Source organism: Tamandua tetradactyla, chromosome 6 (assembly GCF_023851605.1).
Source record: "Tamandua tetradactyla isolate mTamTet1 chromosome 6, mTamTet1.pri, whole genome shotgun sequence".
Classification (NCBI taxonomy): domain Eukaryota; kingdom Metazoa; phylum Chordata; class Mammalia; order Pilosa; family Myrmecophagidae; genus Tamandua; species Tamandua tetradactyla.
Window position 1 is genome coordinate 110,834,503 of NC_135332.1, and position 17,032 is coordinate 110,851,534.

The window sequence follows — 17,032 nt, forward strand, 5'->3', positions numbered from 1 at the left end:
ATAGAACTTGTTTAGTCTCGTTCATTTATCGTATTATTTAAGATCTCTGTTTCCTTATTGATCCTCTGTCTAGATGTTTATCCATTGATGGGAGTGATGTATTGAAGTCTCCGACTACTATTATAGAAGTGTCTTCTTCTCCCTTCAGTGTTCGTCAGGGTTTGCCTCATGTATTTTGGGGCACTCTGACTTGGTGCGTTGGTATTTACGATTGTTATGTCTTCCTTACAAATTTTCCCTTTTATTAATGCATAGTGTCCTTCTATGTCTTTTTTGTTATACATTTCAAGTCTAACTTGTCTGGTATATAGTATAGCAACCCCTGCTCTTTTCTGGTTGTTGTTTGCATGAAATATCTTTTTCCACCTTTCACTTTGAACCTATTTTTATCTTTGGGTTTTAAGTGAGTGTCTTGTAGATAGCATGTAGATTGGTCTTGTTTCTTTGATCCATTCTCCTGATCTATGTCTTTTGATTGGGGAGTTTAATCCATTAACATTTAATATTTTTACTACAGAGGCAGTACTTTCTTCAAACATTTGTCCTTTGAATTTTATATGTTCCATCTTATTATTTTTTTCTGTTTAACCTTTTAGGTACCCTTACTGATAATCCTCATTTCTATATTCCTCTCCTCCCTCTCCTGTCTTTTCCTATATGCCTTTAGCACTCCCTTTAGCATTTCTTATAGAGCTGGTCTCTTATTCAGAAACTCTCTTATTATTTATCTGTCTGTAAATATTTTAAACTCTCCCTCATTTTTGAAGAACGGTTTTGCTGGGTATAGCATTCTTGGTTGGCAATTTCTCTCTTCAGTGTCTTAAATGTATCATACTGCCTCCTTGCCTCCATGGTTTTTGCTGAGAGATCTGTACCTAGTCTTATTGTGTTTCCCTTGTATGTGATATTTTGCTTTTCTCTTGCTGCTTTCAGAATTCTCTTTGTCTTTGATATTTGACAATCTGATTGATAAGTGTCTTGCAGTAGGTCTATTTGGATCTCTTCTGTTGGGAATATGCTACCCTTCTTCGACCTGTAGTTTTATGTCTTTAATAGGAGTTGGGAAATTTTCAGTGATTATATCCTCCATTATCCTCTCTTCTCCTTTTCCCTTCTCTTCTCCTTCTGGGACTTTTATAACATGTATGTTTGTGCGCTTCATGTTGTCATTCGGTTCCCTGAGATCTTGCTCAAATTTTTCCGTTCTTTTCCCTCTCTGTTCTTTGTGTATAAGATGTCAGATGTCCTTCTGTGTTCTAGTTCACTGATCCTTTCTTCTGCCTCTTCACATCTGCTGTTATATGTCTCCATTTGTTTTTCATCTATTCTGTTGTACTTTTTATTCCTATAAGTTCTGTCTTTTTGTTTGCTTTTCAAGCCTTCAGGTTCTTCTGTATGGGCAACCTGTGTCTTCTGTAGATGAACAATAATCTCTTTTTCCATGTTTTCCTTCAAATTCATAAACTGATTTAGAAGATTTGTATGAACATCATTAATTGTTTCACCTCCTGTGTCTCAGTTGAGGTTTAGTTTATTCCTCTTGTTGGGCCATTTCTTTCATCCTTCTTGGTAAGAATTATGATTTTTTTGTTGATGTTGAGGCATCTGATTTTCTTGCTTTATTTTGGAGGTCATTTTATCTTTTTTGCCTAGGGTTTTCCTGCTGGTTGTATTTTTTCTGTCTTTATTCATTTCTCTCCCTGCCCGTTGTCAGATTGGATCTGCTCCCCCCCTTCTCCCTCAGAAACAAGTATCTATAGTGGTCTGCCACAGGGTTAGGAGTGGGCATTGGGCATCTCAGCGGTGTCTGTTTCTGTGTAAAATAGATCTGCTTTTTTTTCAGTGGTGCTCTGTTTTTCACCATCCTGCAAGATCAGGGGTTGTTGAAGAGCACTGCTTTAACAGTTGGGTCATCCATGTTTCTCAGGCAAAATAGGGGCAGGTTCCTGTGCAGGGAGTCTAGATATGCTCTAGTCACTTGAAATAATTTTCTGGATATTCTCTGAAAAAGCCCGTCGATTCCCTTGCATATTTTGTTCTGCCCAGCTGGTGGTCCTGTTTGATAATTTAATCATCCTCAGGGCTGTTTGCTCTCTGAATGCCCTTGATGTCTCTCCAAGTCTAGTTGAAACTGCAGGTTTCCTGTTCCCTCTCTTTGCCGGCAAAAATCTGACTCAGTATGGGTCTGTGTCCCTCACTTTATTTGTGGCAGAGTACAACCCCCAGCTGTCCCAGACTTTAGCTTTTCACCCAGGTCTCCTACTCCTGCTTCTCACAGGGATGGGGAAAACACTTTCGGACCCAGCACTGGAAACACAGCTTCTGTCCACATTTTCTCAGACTTTGTCTCTCACTGACCTGGACCTTGAAATGAACTCCCCTGTCCCCCTAGTCTACAAAAGGTGAGAGTCTCTCCCTCTGCTGTGGGACAGACCATCCTTTGTCCTTTTTTTTTTTTTTTAATTGCATCTCCTGGGGAACATTTCAGTAGCTTTATGTGTTGCTGTGTTGATGACGTCCTGTCCTAAAGGTTGGTTTTTTTAATTTCCAAATATTTGGAGAGTTTCTTGTAGCTTTATTTTAGTCATTTCTAGTTCATATTCTGTTTTTTTTAATTTTTTTTTCATTTGCATGGGCAGGCACTGGGACTCGAACCCAGGTCTCTGGCATGGCAGGTGAGAACTCTGTCTGCTGAGCCACTGTGGCCCACCCTATGTTCTGTTTTTCTTTTGAAAACATACTTTGTATGATTTTAGTTCTTTTATGTTTGTGAGATTTACTTTGTGAACCACTAGTTAGATTTTTACTTATCCTAGAGACTAAGCTCTAAAATTAAGGGTACATATTTTAAATTTAATATTGAAATACCTGTTTTTATTGGTATAAGGGTTGAAATTTTTGTTTAGCTCTCTTAGTTGATTAATCATAAAACTGTTTGTATATCAGCCATGTATTGCTTAATAATACTGGGTCTGTAAGATCCTTGGAGCTTAACTTTTATTTTCATGCTAATATTATTTGACATACCGCAGTTATTTTATTCAATGTGTTTTGGTGTATGTTTTCTACCAAAGTACAAACAGCATTTAACTTGCGAAGTTAATGTTAATTTGAAGTATTCTTTTGGGTTTATAAAAAAATATAAAAATTATAAAGTAGAAGTAAAAGCAGTAAAGATTATAAAGTAGAAATTAAAGAAATGAAAAAATTTATACTATTACTATATTGTTTGCAAGTACCAGACAATTTAGCCCTGGTCTGATGAGTAAATTATTCAGGGAGTAGAATTATTTTCCCACTCATAAATGTGTGATACTTTCTTTTGGTAATCTGTTAGTTACAGTTATTCTTATACTGCCAACAATTTCATATTAAATGATCATGATAAATTTACATTTGAAATGAAGACACTTTTACAGTGGCAACTTTGCAGTTGGTAAAGTGAACAATTGCTTAACAAACTTATTTTCCCAGTGAAAAGCAAAATTGTTTTTTTATTGCTGAATGTATCTTAAATTTTAAGTGCTACTTAGCACACTGCTAAATTAATTTTCCTTTTCTCTAGATACATTGAATATTGCTTTAATTGAGATGGCTCTGTATAATCATGATAATAAATTATAAAATGTTAATGATTTTGAAAGTTATTAATAGTGTTAGCTTACTTATAGGATATTATTCCTTTGTAGTTTGTATAGCCAAATATCATAATGAGATCACCTTCCTTAAGCACTCACTGTCTTGTCAGTAGAGCTTTGGGTGTTGTCTGGAAGGCAGGACTGAGCTTGATATACTATAGTCTAGTCATAGATATACAAGAATAGTGTGTATATTATGATTTGTCGTGACTGTTTGTTTATATAGGCCAGTCTTCTTATGTTGTTATAGTGACTTGGATGATAGGGAAATATTGCTTTCCCCTTTAAATTATTTTGTTTCATGTTTGTATTTTGTATCATGTTCTTTGGTACCATGGCTATTACCTCATGATCTCAACTTTCCCGTTGTCTTTCTGTTTTATTTACTTCCCATATTCAGATAAACTCCTAGAGTTGATTATGATTTCACGAATACCTACCTGCCTTGTCAATCCTTGCATTTGGTCATTTTCTTGCAGTCAGCTTTCCTTTGTGATTTTACTCACTTCCTTCTCTCTTACATGAACATGCTTAGGTAACTTATATTCTTATATACAAATAAGTAAAGAAAAACCATGCTGTCAACCCTGCTACATCCTTAGTTATATAAAACATATTCAAAAGGAGTCCTCTTGCTGCTGCCACTTCTTACCACCCTCTTATTGCTTAATTTTCTGTAATATGGTGTCTAACTCCTATCACCCAACTGATGTTTTATTTTCAAAATTGACTGAAATCCTAATTTCCTGTTTAATGGTTTTTACTCAAAACTCATCCTGTTTGCACTGGGTGGATAGAGCCTTCCTTCCATAAAGTCCTGTGTATCTCTTCAGTAGATAAGTGATGGCTGTGTATTATGTATCAGATTAGACTCTGCTATGTGTGTGTGACCTTGCATGTTCTTTGAGTTAAATATACTCATCGCACCATCCATTCTTTCCCTCTTGTCTCTTTAAACTTTTGGTACTCCTTAGGACCTATCACCAGTGAGCCACAACTTTCTTTCTCTAGCCTTGTTCACTCTTAAAATTGCTTTACTTCATTTCCAGCTTGTCTTCTGAATCTCTACACCTAATGTTTGGTGTGTTATTTATGCCTAGCATGCAAAACAGAAAATTTTAAATCCAACTAATCTTTATTTGCCTTTATCTGTTAAAGACATCGTAGTTCTTATTACTGAAACAAAAAAATGTGGACATCTTTTGATTCCCCATACCCAGTCAGTTAATGAGCCTAATGTATTGGTTCTACCTCTTCCTGCCTTTTCTTTTGTACTTCCGGCATGATTGAGATTTATTATTTTTTGCCTGCATTGTTGCTAGTCCCTCATTATTACTTCATTGCCCTTCTTATTATTTTTCACATCCAAGCCATGATATGTCTTGAAGCGTAACAAGTTGTATGACTACGTACTCAAAAATCACTGAGAATTTTGGAGTCTCCTGCTTGGGTTCATATTTTTGCCCTGCCGCTTATTGGCTTTTTGGTCTTTGATCAAATTAATTTACTGAATTTTCTTATCTATAATATAGGGGTAAAAATAATAGAACCATAATCTATGGGTTGTATATAATATGTAAAAATTGTGAACATTCAATGTTTTCTCCTACCATTACTGCTGCCATTACTCTAACTACCACAACTGTCTATGCTACTATCTACAGAACCAAGTTGAGAATCATCAGTTTGTTTTTTCAGGAGATTTCGGATTAGGCCCCAAATCCTGCTTTATCTCCCAAAGCTCTGTTACATATACTTTGTGCTTTCGTTAAACTGGACTACTTTGAAGTTGCCAGAACATTCTTTACATTTTACCCCCTTGGAACCTTTTCTCATACTGTTTTATTCCCTCATTTTGATTTCATATCCATCTTCACCTGTGAAGCTCCTAGACATTTTGCAAGTTTAGGCTGCCTGAAAGTTCACAACATATTGTGAACTTTCATGAGCCTGCTCTCTCATCCTCTTTTGTAACATTCACATGGAATTTGCCACATTTTATCTGGTATTCTAATTGTGATTCCTGTTTCTGTATGAAACACATCCTTGAGTATAACAGGTTTCCTAATAAATACTATTTATATCCAGGTTTAAGTTCATTTTACTGTGGCCGTACAGTCCCAGTTTTTTCTATTTCGTTTTGTCTTTTGTGTGGTGAACAGATACCTCTTATTTTGTTAAAGCCTTGAATTCTGCAATTAATTACATCTGTTTTTTATTTTGACTGGTTGTTTGACTCAGTCCTGGGTGCTAAGATTGTTGCTATGTGTGTTAGATATATTGCTGTTTAATAAATTGCCTTAAAACTTTGTGTATTAAAATAACAAACAATTATTATCTTTCAGTTCTATGGGTCAGTAATTTAGGAGTGGTGTAGCCAGATGGTTCTGACTCAGGGCCTTTCACAAGAATACTACAGTCAAGATGTTGGCCAGGGTTGCATCGTCTGAAGGCTTCACTGGGCTGGAAGGTCCACTTCCAGTATGGCTCCCTCAACGTGAGAGGCCTTGGTGTCTTGCCATGTGGACCTTTCTATGGAGCCCTTTGAGTGTTCTCATGATAATGGTAGCTGGCTTTCTTCAGAGTGAGTGATCCAAGAGCAAAAAGTGGATCAAGGCTACTAAGTAGCCTTCAAAGCCATGTCTCATTATTTCTGCAAGATTATATTGATAAGTGGCCCACACTTAAGGTGTGGATGGCTGGGGAAGAATGAGTTCCACCTCTGATTGTCAAGAAATTTGTGGATATAATTTTTAAACTTCCGCAGCACATGATTATGATTTTTTTTTTTCGTTAGAAGAGCTAATGATATTGGGTAAGTTTCACTATGACTTATTTGAGTTATTGCTGTGCTTGTTCTATATTAAGGAAATTCCAAGTTCAGCAGTAATATAGATACTGCTAATATAGTGTTTATGGGTTGCAAATGATTTAAATGTCCTTAATCTCTCTACTAATTTTAAGTTTGTTTAGTAGGGTTATTTTTTAAAAATCTTAAAAAAGTTTTGATAATTTTGTTTCTGTTTTAAGGGCAGCACAATATAATTGAGTTATTTCCAGTTCTATTCTACTGTTTTGGGTTCGAAAATCAGAACTAGTTAATTATTCTCTATTTTGAGAAAATATATTTAGCACACCAATTGTAGAAATGTATTTGTTGAAATAAATGGCTTATTTTTCCCTCTCAGCTGATTTGAATAGGATGCACAGACAAAATATAGATGCCTACCATAACCCAGATGCAAGAACATATGAAGATAAAAGGGCTGTGGTATCTCTAGACCAAAATTTAGCCACTTCAAATGCTGAGAACCTAGAAGATTCTGCAAATAAAAACTCAGGTTTTTAATCACATTCTATTTCTCTTTTTATGATTCTGAAGTTGTTCAGTAACATTTCTCTTCTAATCTCTGACAGAGTTCTTTATTGTGATTTTGAGAATTTGGTTACTGAGTCAGGAAGCAAAACATGCTATTCATGCTATACATGATAACTTTTCTTCATAGATCTTTTAAAAAATATGAATAGGGAAATAATAGGTTGCTTCTTAATACTGTATATTTCTTCTCAGCTCTGTAACTTATGTATGCTTTAGCTGCTAATATTTTTATTTTGCTGGTGAGTAGGATACTCCTTAATTACCGTTTTTACGCATAATACAATTTGCTTTTTATATCTGTAACTGTTTGATTTAGTGATAGGTATCAGGTGTGGTATGATAATTTGTACACTGGAATTCATTTTTTGCTTAAGGATTCATTTGCTGTATACCTTGAAGACAGGTGAAAGGAGTGAAGTAATTAGAAATTTAATTTCGTATCTGGCCACACACTTCTTTCTCAACCTGATATCTTTGATTTGTTATTAAAGAACATCCTTTAATGGCTCTGTCAATTGAATATTATTCATTATCTTTCTTTATGATTTGAAAGAAAAGTTATCATTGTCTTTACCAAGTATACATGAAAACTTCGTTAAATATTTAAAAATCAAAAGAAGATTAAAGAATATACCACCTTGCATGATATTTCACTGCCTATAAAATAACTATTTATTTACGATAAAATCCTGCTGTTTGTACTTCCCTTAAAAATTTTTATATTAGAAAAGAATAGTTTTTATATTAGAAAAGAATTACAAAAGAATTTTATGTTAGAAAATTCTTCTAAAATATCCTTGACATCATGTAGTCTTTTTGTTTTAACCCATATGATTTATTATTGGTCAAACAGGCAGATAAATTGGAGCTGTGATTGGAATCACTGGCTCTGTATCTCATCCATCAAGGCTTTGAGGGTAGCAATGTTCTCTGCAGCCTCTTCAGTCTTTTTTTTTTTTTTTCAACACTTAAGGAGGTGGGTTGCTTGCTGTTTTCTGGGGCAGCCTATTTGATTTCTAATTGCTAGAAAATACTTGCTTACTTTGATCCATTATCAAGTGCTGTCCAATGGATCCAACTTTCATCTTTGGGGCACTAAAATGGGAACCTTTGATTTTGATGATATTAATTTGGCTCTCTCTCTGAATCTATAATAATTCAGGTTATTAAGAGAATCAAACTACCTTTACATATTAATGCTGTTAGGAGAGAATTTTGACTTCTTTCTGAGTATCATTACTTTTTCATTATCATTTGCTTCTTATTCCAGTATCTGTCTTGAGATGTCAGTGCTATAGATTCCTTCTCGAGCCTTTTCATTAATACTTATTATCATTTGTAGTGCTAGCTCAGCCTAGAACCTTCCTCTCTTAGTAATAACACGTTTAGGCATTTAGCTCTGCTCTCACAAGCAAAAAACAACTGGAAAATAGTTTCTGTGACCCCTTCTCAAGTGGATAAACCTGACAATTGAATATACACAACAGATTTTGTTGTCTATAGCCTTTCTGTACCACCACCACACTGGTGGAGCTGATGTTGTTGCCAGGATGCTCAGTTTAAAGAAATCATAAATATTTAACATTTGATTTTTTTATTGAAATCTTTAAGTTAGACTTTCGCTAAGAATTACCCTAAAATATACTTTCTGAATGCAGAAAACTATTCAAAGCCACCTAATTTTTGCCATGCCATATGTTTTTGAGTGTGTGTATATGTATGTATGTATGTGTGTGTATATATATGTATATATGCACATATATGTATGTGTGTGTATGCATACATATACATGTGGCATTTAATACTTTAAATAGTAAATATTTTTAATATTAAATATTTTAAGGAATTCAAATATATCTAATACTTAAGTTATACCTTGTACTTACAGTTCATTATCCTCTAATATTTAGTCTTTATTAGTCCTGTTTTTGAGGCCCTTCATAATTTTCATTGAGCTTGTTTTAACTTTATGGTTCTTAGATGGGCTACTTGTTGTAGTTTGACTTATTATAATGTCTAGATATATTTATACAGCAGGTGTTTCCCTGTTGTTTTATATTTATAGATTATTTCTAAAAAGGCTCAGCTTGTCTGTCCTGATAGTATTCCTTCCCTAATTGTCCCAAATCATTCAGATGTTTAGAAAATGATTGATCATTAGGATAAAACATACCACTCAATTTTATTAATCAGCTTTTCACTGCAGTATAATACTTATAAAGACCTTCAAGGGATGTATTTAATTTGTTTCTGATAAGGAAATTTTCTTGTGGAAGAAAATATTCATAATGTTTAAGTATTGGTATGATTTTCTATTGAACTGTTCAAATAGGCATTAGTAAACTTAAGGACAGGCAAACAGTCTTGAAGGGCAACTAAACTGCAAAGCAATCAGCCTACACAGAACTGCCTGAGTGAGAGAAATATATACTTTATATATGAAATTCAGAAATATAGAAGTATAGAAATGAATTTAGGAATGATTCAGCAACTGGGTAAATAATATAAAAATTTATATAAGGCTTAAATCTAAATACCATTATTTCTTTCTGCATTCAAAGCAATTCCTAGGGTATAATTGTTTTTCAAGTTGCTTTTATGAAATACTTTTTCTTAACATTCCAAAAATATATATTATACATAGATAACGTATAGTAAAAAAAAATTTTTTTTTCACGGGCAGGCACCGGTAAGTGAACCCAGGTCTCTGGCTTGGCAGACAAGAATTCTGCCACTGAGCCACTGTTGCCCACCCTGTTAAATCTTTTTTATTGTTCATGTTTATATTGACTTGGTTAATAGAATTCTTAAGAGAAATGAAAGCAATTGAAGGTGATTTAAAGACTCATTCTGTTTTAAGAATGTGTTTATAGCTGACTCATTAATCTGTTACTATCATTCAAAACTATGGATGGGACTGCTATTTTGGAATTATTGATTTTTTAAAAAACAATTTTAGAAATTTTATATATGTATATATACACACATGCACAATGCATTCTAACATATGATTAAACATTATTGTTTAGGAAAAGACTATTCACATTAGTAAGAATTCAAATGTGTACTTTTTTCCTCTCCATAAATTCTATTTTAAATCCCTTGCTGAATGAGAGATTTTAGGCTATTACCTTTTATATTTCCTTGGTGTCTTCCAGATACAGAGGTAGTATGATTTTTTAACTATTGATTTTGTTTTGGTATAATTGTTTTGTTTTGTTTTGCTCTCATTACTTTTTGTTTTGTCTTCAGATTCTAATCTACTTCTTCTGATCTTAACCTCTGGACTTTATGCACAGTTGTTCAACATATGAATTTATTAGCAAACTCTTCATTCTTTAATCGTTACATTTTTGAAGCATTGGCTAATGGTATGATTTTGCAAAATCTCTTTTTCAAGGTCATTTGCAAACACAGAGCTCTCCTTTTGCTCGCGGAAATATATTTGGTGAGCCTCCAACTGAACTTCAGATTAAACAGCAAGAATTATACAAGAATTTTCTTCGTTTTCAGGTAAAATATTTATTTGATCCTAATTTCAAGACTTTATAAGAGTTGTAACAAGTTTTTCTAAACCAAACTTTAAAGGTTTTATCCACAGGACGAAAACTAAATTCTAAAATGTCATATAGGTTTCTAAAATATCTAAATTATACCAGATATACAGGTATTACTAAAATTATGTTAGTACCTAAATTATACCTGAAACAAGGAATGAGGAGATTATGTTAGGCATCACAGTTGACTTAATCTTTTTAAAATTTTATTAAATTATTAATTAGTTAAAACAGAGAATACTGAGATTTCTATAGCTGGATTATTAGTTTTACCTATTAGGCATAGCATGAATCTTTCTGGATGTTTCTAAGTTAATAGAAGATCAACATTTTTTTTCTCAAATGGTTTGATATTTGACTCAGTACTACAGATTGTAAATAAATAAAATTAGCTGTAAGATAATAATATTTTGCAAGTATTTATGCCATTTATGTATATAAGCAAATAGCATTTAAAGTAATAGAAATTCTCACAGTGAAGACCCTTGAGCATCCAGTGTTTATTGAATACACAGACCACCATGCTCACACACTTGTGATGAACACCAGGGTTGGAGCCTGATATGATTGAGGTATTTGCCTGAAAGGGATTTACAGTTTGTTCTCTCCTTACTGCCCTTTCCCACACATCCACTATATATTCTAGCATCCTGGTATCATATTAATTTTGTGGCCTGGTTTAATCTTCCTTCTATAGTTAACATGTAATTCTTTTTTTATTCCTAGCAGAATCTTTTCTTTGCCTATGGAATAATGTTCCAACTTCTTGGTATGACATTTAGGGCTTTCAGTCTAATCCCAATCTCTTAAACAGATTTCCACTCAACCTTGTCATGTGCTTTCTAATCCTAATTATTTTGGACTCTTCAATAAGGAAGTGACACAATAATTATAGTCTTTAAGGATCTGGCTTCAGTGTACAGGCTATTTTATGGGTTGAAAAGACTGGAAGCAGGGGCATTTTATTAGAGTCATAATGGGAAATGGATGGCAAAGGCCTTTTTAGGGATTGATAGTATTAATAATAGATATGAATGTGAGAGAGTGGCACCAGAGGTCCCAAGGCTATTGGTTGGGCATTTGAGTCAAATAACAGCAGATTGAGAGTCACTGAGTCAGCTGTTGAACTGGAAGGACACTGTGGTATATTTATTTCCTATAATGATAAGTTAAGTCTTTAAGTAGTTCCTGTGTCTCAGGATCCTCTTCCATTCAGATCTTAGTCTTTGTGTTAGACTCTTTTCTCTGGAGTATACAGCACGATAGGCTCCAGTGGGGAATCCATGTGGCCTAAGGCCCTTTACACTTAACAGTTTTGGTTCTTTCCCCATCAACATGCCAGTAGATAGGAAAGAAGAAATGGCATTTTGGGGAAGTGAGTCCTACGTAAAAAAATTATTGTTTTTACTTCAGATTTTTGAGCACACCTTTGAGATGTAGACATTATTAGCTCTTTTTGACAGGTGAGAAAAACAGGATAAGAAAATTTGAGGTCACACAGCCTATAAGTGTTTGGTGGAGCTGGAATTTAACTCATGGCTTTTAGCATTTTATCTTGTAGCCTTGCTAATAAAATATAGAAACTGAAAAATTAGCAACTCATTTTACTTGTAGAAAGAGTTTGATATAAATGTTGAATTCATGGGACATCAGGAAAATATAGAGTTCTAACTTTCAATAGTTTTACAAAATAATAACTGGAGTTAATTTTCTAGATTGAAGAAAAGAAACAGAGAGAGGAGGCAGAGCGAGAGAGACTTAGAATTGTAGAGGAGAAAGAAGAAAAAAGGCTTGCAGAACAGAGGGCAAGAATTCAACAAGAATATGAAGAGGAACAGGAAAAAAAAAGGGAGAAAGAAGAGGAGGTACATTTTTTTTTCCCGTTCTGTTTTACTACTTAGTCTGCAGTAAAATCTTGATTTTGGCTTGAAAAGATAATACTTATAAAGAGAACAATCTTGGAATATGTTAGAGCAATATTTATTCACTGGGGATGTTATTTTATTGAAGTGAAAGGCTAATTTAAGAGAGACATGATGACTTTTAAAAGCCAAAAATAGTTATATTGATTATGATTAATTATAAAAGATGTCTAATTGTATTATGGCAAAGAATACTATATCAACCATATATCTTCAAATTTATCTTTATTTCAGATAAGGCACCAAATTTTTGAATGGACAATACAATATATGCATAGAGTGTATATTTTTCTCTTTATTTTGTTGCTTTTGCTTTCTCTATAGCAAAGGCTAAAGAATGAAGAACTAATAAGATTAGCTGAAGAAAGACGAAAAGAAGCAGAAAAAAAAAAGAAAGAAGAAGAAGAAAAACATAACCTGCAACTTCAGCACTACTATGAAAGAGAAAATATGATTGGGGAAGAAACTAAGGTAAGTTTCAGATGAAAATGTTAATCAAATCTATAGTTTAACCTACATTCACTGTAAGAAAGTTGTGGAGTTGTTGGAAAAAAGGGAGAAAGAGGAGGAGGTGCTTTTGTTCCCATCCCTCTTCTATCATATGACTTAGTCTGGACTCAATATGTCGGTCTTACTTTAGGGGGCTATGTCCCTGTGCTTTGTTAGTATTTTCTCCCTGAGAATGTAATCAGTTCACTTTAGCCATTCATAGTCTTGCTCCTGTGGTTTAAGGTGGAGCTACCCAAGGGTATGGACCCTGTGGACCCTGTGAATTATTCATGGCAAGATAAGTAAAGAAAACAAGAATAAATATTTAGAAACTTGTATAGCAATTCACCAAATTAATTTTATATCTTTTAAGTCTAATAGAAAAGTTGGGCTTGGATTTTGTACATCTTTTAAAACCATTTCATTTATCTAGTAATTAATTTTTACTCTGTTTTATAAATCTGTCCATGACAGATTGTGGTGGTTTACCATAGACTGGTTTGAAGGCCATATCTTTGAAATGGGGACTGATGCTCAGGTTTAGGTGCATGAATTGGCGTCATTAGACAGAGGTTTTCTCTCTTGAAAGCCAGTTGAATGTTTTAAGAATCCAGTTTGAGGGTGGGTCACTGTGGCTCAGCAGGCAGAGTTCTCACCTGCCAAGCCAGAAACCCGGGTTCAATTCCCGGTGCCTGCCCATATTAAAAAAAAAAAAAAGGAGAATCCAATTTGCACCCTTGTTCATGTTTTATGGTTATACCTAAAATTTTGTGAGCATCAGTATTATTGGGGGCTTGTTAAAAATGCAAGTTCCTGGGTTCCATCTGCAAAGTTCTGGTTTCTTTACTAAGTCTCGTGAAGGCCTGGGACCTTGCATTTTATAGCCATCCTTAGAGTTTGGATAGAGTTGGTTCATGGAATACACTCTGAGAAACCTTGTCTGTCTTTTAGGTTAGCCCTTTAATTTAGGAATTTAGATTTACTCAACAGTATTTATTCCAAGCACAAAACACGAAAGGATTCCTTTTAATTGACAGGCTCCTCTCATGTATTTATTATGTGAATTGGTGCACTCTTCAGTGTGTATACCGACTGCCGTTTCTGATTGGTTCAAGACGTGCTATTTGATTTTTTTTAATCCCAGTGCCTAATGGTGATAGAAATTAAGTATCCATAATTGGAATTTGCTGACAGATTGTAAACAGAGAATTTCTAAGTAATCATGATATATCATTTTTGCTTTGTTTTTTGTTTATTTTCGGCATTCTAGGAGTGTTAGGCAAGAAAGAGTATTCAGAATTTGTTCAGCCTTTTAAAGTATATTATTCAAATGTCATAACACTATTTTTTTATTTAAAAGTCAGTTTTAAAGAGTTTTTAGGCAGATATGTACATGGCTGTGTTAGTGGCTGAGAAAAGTATATGGAGCATCTCATACTGGTTAAAATTGTTGCTATCTTCTAGTTGTGCCAAGTTGCCAGTAGTATGGCAAGAATCTCTGCCAAAGGGTAACTACTGTATATACCATGTCAAACATACCTTAGGTTTCTAAGTCCATTGCAGTTATATTTTCCGAGGTTTGTTTTATTACTTTTATTGTGAAATATTTTACAATTAAAAATAATTTTCTAAGTACATTTAACAAGTAATTACAGAATAGATTCAGAGTTTACCATTCTACTCCTCCAGATTTTTCCATCTACCTACTCCAAAAGGCTAGCAGCTAAAAGAAGTATCCATTTAGTGATTCAGCAGTCATATTCATTTGTTAGATCCTATTTTCTCTGCTATAGCTCCTCTTCCTCCTTTTCTTCTCCTTTGATCCCTCTCCCAGTCTATAGGGATCTTTAGGCAGTGCCCGTTCTCACTTTTTCATGTTGAGAAGGGTGTCAACACTAAAGAATAGGGGGAATGTAATTAGTTGATAATCTTGGAGGGGCTGGTCTCTCTGGGTTTCAGGATTTATCTGGTCTAGTAACTCTCTGGAAATTATAGGTTCCAGGAAAGCAAACTTAGTTCATGAAACTTCTATATAGAGTTTCAGTTTGAGCCCTAGGTGTTCTTAAGAGTTAACAGGAGTTATGTTGGTTGGGGTTTAGCAAACCATGGCAAATAGCACTATCTAACTGGAGCTTGTATAACAGTAGCCTCCAGAATAGCATCTTGACTGTTTGATCTCTCTTAGCCATTGATGCCTTATTATTATATATTTTTTCTCTCTTTGGGTCAGTAAGGCATTGTGCATCCCACAGTGCCAGGACCAGGCTCATCTTGGGAGTCATGTTTCGTGTTGCCAGGGAGACTTTTACTCCTGGATGTCATGTCCCAAGTAGAGTTGGGCTCAGAGAGAGAGAGGTGAGAGGCCGCATCTGAGCAATAAAAGAGGTTTTCTGGAGGTATCTTAGATGTAATTATAGGTAGGCTTAGCTTTTTCACTATCGAAATAACTTTCACAAGAGCAAGCCTAAACATCAAGGGCTTGGGAGGGGCGAGGCAAGATGGTGGCTTAGTGAGGTGTGGAATTTAATTGTTCTCCAGAGCAGCTAGTAAATAGCCAGGAACCATACAGAACAACTGCATGGGCTACATAAGTGACGAGACACACATCATACACCAGCTGGACTTGCTTAGGCCCCACACAAAACTATACGTTCCTCAAGCTGTGAAGGCCTGCCCTGCCCCACCCTCCCACCCCCAGGCATGGCAGCCTGGTTCCCCCAGGGGAAAGGAAACAGACTTTACCAGCAGCAAGGGCTTAGGTCAACCAAGCTCCACTTGTGGAGTTAATTAACAAATTTGACTTCTGAAAATAGGCCCTCCACACAGTTTAATCTGGAATAAGTGCTAAAGATACTAGGAGTTTTTGCTCTGGCAGAGAGGGGGCACGGCTGACAGAAAAAGAAAATAAACTGAGGCTTTTGATTTGGACAGCACAAAATATTGGAAAAGGACTGAACTCTGAAAAAACGGGGGCAGGGGTGAGGGGGCCACATATTGAGTGGGGAGATACATAGAGCCATGTACCGACTTCGAAGTTCTTGATTGACAAATCCGGGGGTTGTGGGGTGGGGGTGCCCTGCTCTGAAAAGGAACCCCCTTCCCTCCCCTCCCCTCCCAGCTTTGTTTCTATTACTTAACATATCATAAGATAGAACCGGAAGACTTCTCAGGCACCAGCTCTGCTCCAGGCGAAGGCAGAATTAAGCTCCTCTGAGAAACAAAGGCAGGTGAGAAGAGTTGATTTCTCAAAGGCTGTACCTTCTCCAGCAAAAAGATGGGACCCAGCACAAATGGAATCCCTCCCCCAAGGAATTCAGGCCTCAGGACTGGAAAACTGAAGCAATTAATGCCAACCAAAAACCTCTCCTCTGTTTCAGCCATGCCCAGGCAGGAAGAGTCTGCTGAAATTAAAGGCACCATACCACATTACGCTGGTGGGAAGCTGCGGGCAGACACAGAGTCTATTTCTTTTTTAATTAATTTATTTATTAATTTAAAAAAATTAACAACAAACGAACAAAAACATTCTTGACATATGATCATTCTGTTCTACATATATAATCAGTAATTCACAATATCATCACATAGTTGCATTTTCATCATCATGATTATTTCTTAGAACATTTGCATCAATTCAGAAAAAGAAATAAAAAGACAGCATACCATACCATACCATGCCATACCATACCCCTTACCCCTCCCTTTCATTGATCACTAGCATTTCAAACTAAATTTATTTTAACATTTGTTCCCCCTATTATTTATTTTTATTCCATATGTTCTACTTGTCTGTTGACAAGGTATATAAAAGGAGCATCAAACACAAGGTTTTCACAATCACACATCCACACACAAAAAAATAGCATTGTGAAAGCTATATCATTATTCAGTCATCATCAAGAAGCATGGCTACTGGAACACAGCTCTACATTTTCAGGCAGTTCCCTCCAGCCTCTCCATTACATGTTGACTAACAAGGTGATATCTACTTAATGTGTAAGAATAACCTCCAGGATAACCTCTCAACTCTATTTGGAATCTCTCAGC

At 35.1% G+C, this 17,032-nt stretch overlaps 1 protein-coding gene across 11 annotated transcripts in view; it reads left to right on the forward strand.

Annotated features, from left to right (window-relative positions):
- The window catches only part of CSPP1 (centrosome and spindle pole associated protein 1), a 234,531-nt gene that overhangs the window by 147,273 nt on the left and 70,226 nt on the right, over window positions 1–17,032 (forward strand). For 7 of the 11 annotated variants that reach the window (XR_013178240.1, XM_077166937.1, XM_077166945.1 and 4 more), the window contains 4 exons: window positions 6,827–6,979; window positions 10,418–10,530; window positions 12,290–12,439; window positions 12,821–12,967. Coding sequence is in view for 10 of the 11 variants with exons in the window: in XM_077166937.1 (XP_077023052.1) it covers window positions 6,827–6,979; window positions 10,418–10,530; window positions 12,290–12,439; window positions 12,821–12,967 (563 nt within the window). In the remaining variant the exon portion in view is untranslated. The remainder of the gene's footprint in view (window positions 1–6,826; window positions 6,980–10,417; window positions 10,531–12,289; window positions 12,440–12,820; window positions 12,968–17,032) is intronic. The other 4 variants (XM_077166946.1, XM_077166942.1, XM_077166943.1 and 1 more) reach the window with 1 other exon arrangement.